The 3,227-nt window shown below is 46.1% G+C and overlaps 1 protein-coding gene across 1 annotated transcript in view; it reads left to right on the top strand.

Annotated features, from left to right (window-relative positions):
• Window positions 1-1,398: 1,398 nt before the first annotated feature.
• si:dkey-230p4.1 (trichohyalin) overlaps window positions 1,399-3,227 on the top strand; it is a gene marked incomplete in the record, with an annotated part of 21,870 nt that continues 20,041 nt past the window's right edge. The window contains 3 exon segments of the mRNA XM_014025813.1: window positions 1,399-1,691; window positions 1,948-2,089; window positions 2,160-2,291. Of these exon segments, the coding sequence (XP_013881267.1) occupies window positions 1,949-2,089; window positions 2,160-2,291 (273 nt within the window).

The following is a 3,227-nucleotide window of genomic DNA, read 5'->3' as shown; positions in this document are numbered from 1 at the left end:
TAAACCCAGTACCAGACCTACTACTGGAGAGTACCAGTTATCAGTGTGTGTGTGTGTGTGTGTGTGTGTGTGTGTGTGTGTGTGTGTGTGTGTGTGTGTGTGTGTGTGTGTGTGTGTGTGTGTTCAGGTGGCAGGGATACGAGGGATTTGTCCCGGTCCACAGTCTGCCCACGTTTGGCTGCAGGGACTGGGAACACTTCAGAACCAATGAAGGTTCCTTCCTCGTCTACTCCAGCGCCACGTCCAGGCTCAGCAAGGTCTTCAGACTCAGAACCTTCTGATGGAGTCCATCTGCAGACTGGACGGACACCACTGAAGACCATAGAATCCTCTGGACAGAAGACATCAGGAGGTTGAGGACAGAGCTCCAGGAATCTGAACTGCTCTGGATCCTCAAACCATCAAACTTTGTTCAACAGGAGATCCTGTCTAACCAGGAGGACCACAGTCCTGGTCCACATCTCCTGGCACATACTGTATCTACTCAACAACAACTCCTAGTCCATAACTCCTGGTCTTCATCTTCTGGTCCAGAAGTCCTTTTCCACAACTCCTGGTCATGGTCCAGTCCTCCCATCCTTCTGTTTTCCCTCCGATGAACCAGATGTTCCTGTAGTCTCAGTGGATCTGGACCAACAGTTCTCCTTCTTGTTCCTGATCGTTTTCAAATTGACTCTGACCTCTGACCCTAACTGAGACCTCTGACACCCGCTGAGCAGAACTTTTAAATATCTCCTCCAAATGAACATCCTCTAGTCGTCCTAAAGACTAACGTGGATATCATGTTTGTTCCCTCTGGGTTTAAAATAATGAGATGTTTTGTTTCTGCAGATGTTTTGACTCGTTTCTGTTCGTTTGTTCCTGTTCTGTTCTAAATAAATCAGTAAACTGAGTTCAGATCAGCAGGGATCATAAACTAAAACAAATATTTATATAAAGGAACATTTAACCTCAGGTCATGAAGCTCCAGTCAGCGAAGACTTAAATCTTTATTTTTGTTTTTATTAAAACAGATTTATAAATTCTTACGATCAACATTTTCTATACCTGAAGTAAATATAAATATTTTATTACACGTGAGATCTTTTATAATTTATTTTATATATTTTAAGACTTGGTTTAAATGTTTATTTAAATTGCTTTGTACAGATTATGTTGTTTTAAGCTACACAAATAAAGTCATTTTCATTTAAACACTCTTCTTATTTTGTTTAACTGTTGTTTTGAAGTCAATGTAGTTTATTATTAAAATGTGAGTTCCAGGCAGTGAGTCCTTCCTCCACAGCGCCCCCTGCTGGAGGGAAGGACTCACTGCCTGAGGAGCAGTGAGTCCTTCCCTCCAGCAGGGGGCGCTGTGGAAACTGCCTGAGCTTATTTTAGTTCAGTGTCCGGGTGGAAGGTGAAGCTCCCGGTTTGAAAGTTTAAACAGTAGATTCGTCCCGGTAACGGAGAGAACCGAAGTTTTTACCGGTGGCGGTTTGTAGCTGGAGCCCGCAGCTACAGGAAACAGGTTTGTTGTGTTTCCGGTGTTAGCATCATGCTAACAGTGGTCAGCCGTTTGTTTTGTTGGTGTTTGGCTCTGAGAGCAACACCTGTGTACCTGTCGGATTAAAACCGAGTGGACCCGACTGACAGAGATTAATTCAAACTTTACAGGTAAAATTAAAGATCAAATCTGCAGCTTTACGGAGGTAAATATATTTGTTTTAGTTCTGTTTTCATAGATAAATAAATGCACCAAACATCAGTAACTATCATGATGAGATAAACTAATATATCTATTAATTCAAAGTTTACATTTTATTTATTTATTGTGTCCTTTATTATCTGCTGTATTAATCTGATTTTTAAATATTTATATTTAGTGTCAGTTTCACTCCAACTCCAACATGGAACAGATCAAAACCTGTCAGGTTAAAATCTGATTTAAAATTATTTTCCTGACAGGATGGAGTCTGAGCTCCTGATTGGCTGGCAGCAGCAGAAGGCGGAGCTTGAACAGGAAGTGTGTCGTCTGCAGGAGGAGCTGGCGGAAAGTCGAGCAGAGCGGGAGGAGCTGGAGTCCAGGAGCAGAGCCCTGACTGACAGGGTGAGGAGGAGGAGGAGGAGGTCATGTGTTCATCAGGTGAACACATTATCACACCTGTTTCTCTCCTCAGCTGCGTCACACGCTGTCTCCTTCACTCAGCACCTCCATACATGAGCAGGAGGAGCAGAGGAGGAGGAAGCTGAGGGAGGGCCGGGAGAGGGAGGCTCGACAGGCACTGCTCATCCATCGTCTGCAGAACAAGGTGAGGACCCTGGGAGGTCAGGCTNTGGGGTCTCTGCAGACAGACTGGGACAGGTTTCAGTCTCCTGAAGGGGGTCTCTCTGGACAGACTGGGACTGGTTTCAGTCTCCTGAGGGGGGTCTCTGTGGGGTCTCTGTGGACAGACTGGGACATGTTTCAGTCTCCTGAAGGGGTTCTCTGTGGGGTCTCTGCAGACAGACTGGGACAGGTTTCAGTCTCCTGAGGGGGGTCTCTGTGGGGTCTCTCCGGACAGACTGGGACATGTTTCAGTCTCCTGAGGGGGGTCTCTGTGGGGTCTCTGTGGGGTCTCTGCAGACTGTGGGAGCGACGGACTGGGAGGGGTTTCAGATCGATGGCAGGTACTTCCTGGCTGTGGCCAACAGTCAGCAGCTGTCCAGTCGTGGTCCAAGTCTCTACAACATCAACTCCACAATCTACGAACTCAACACCTTCACTCAGACCTTCATCCGCTTCCAGGACATCCTGACTCACAGGTGAGCTCACCTGTTCCTCAGATCCTGCTGGGACACCTGGAGGACCAATCTGACCAGGCTTTAAGGACCAAAACAACTATGAAACACCCAGACTGTTGTTTGAGTGTTGTTAACAGTTTGTTGTTGTTGTTGTTGACTGTGTTGTTGTTGTTGTTGTTGTTGTTGACTGTGTTGTTGTTGTTGTTGTTGTTGTTGTTGTTGTTGTTGACTGTGTTGTGTGTTGTTGTTGTCAGCGCTGTGGACTGGGAGTTTTTCACCGTTGGAGATGAGAAGTTCTTGGTCGTGGCAAATTCTCATGACGGCAGCTCATACTCTCTGAACAGTGTCGTCTACAGGTGTGTTTACTTCCTGCCTACCTGTGCAGGTGTATGTGAGCTGAGCCCGTTATGTGACCTGTGTGTGTGTGTGTGTGTGTGTGTGTGTGTGTGTGTGTGTGTGTGTGT

Source organism: Austrofundulus limnaeus, unplaced genomic scaffold, assembly GCF_001266775.1.
Source record: "Austrofundulus limnaeus strain Quisiro unplaced genomic scaffold, Austrofundulus_limnaeus-1.0 Scaffold501, whole genome shotgun sequence".
Lineage (NCBI taxonomy): Eukaryota > Metazoa > Chordata > Actinopteri > Cyprinodontiformes > Rivulidae > Austrofundulus > Austrofundulus limnaeus.
The sequence above is the reverse complement of the archived record's forward strand: the minus strand, read 5'-3'. Positions and strand labels throughout refer to the sequence as shown.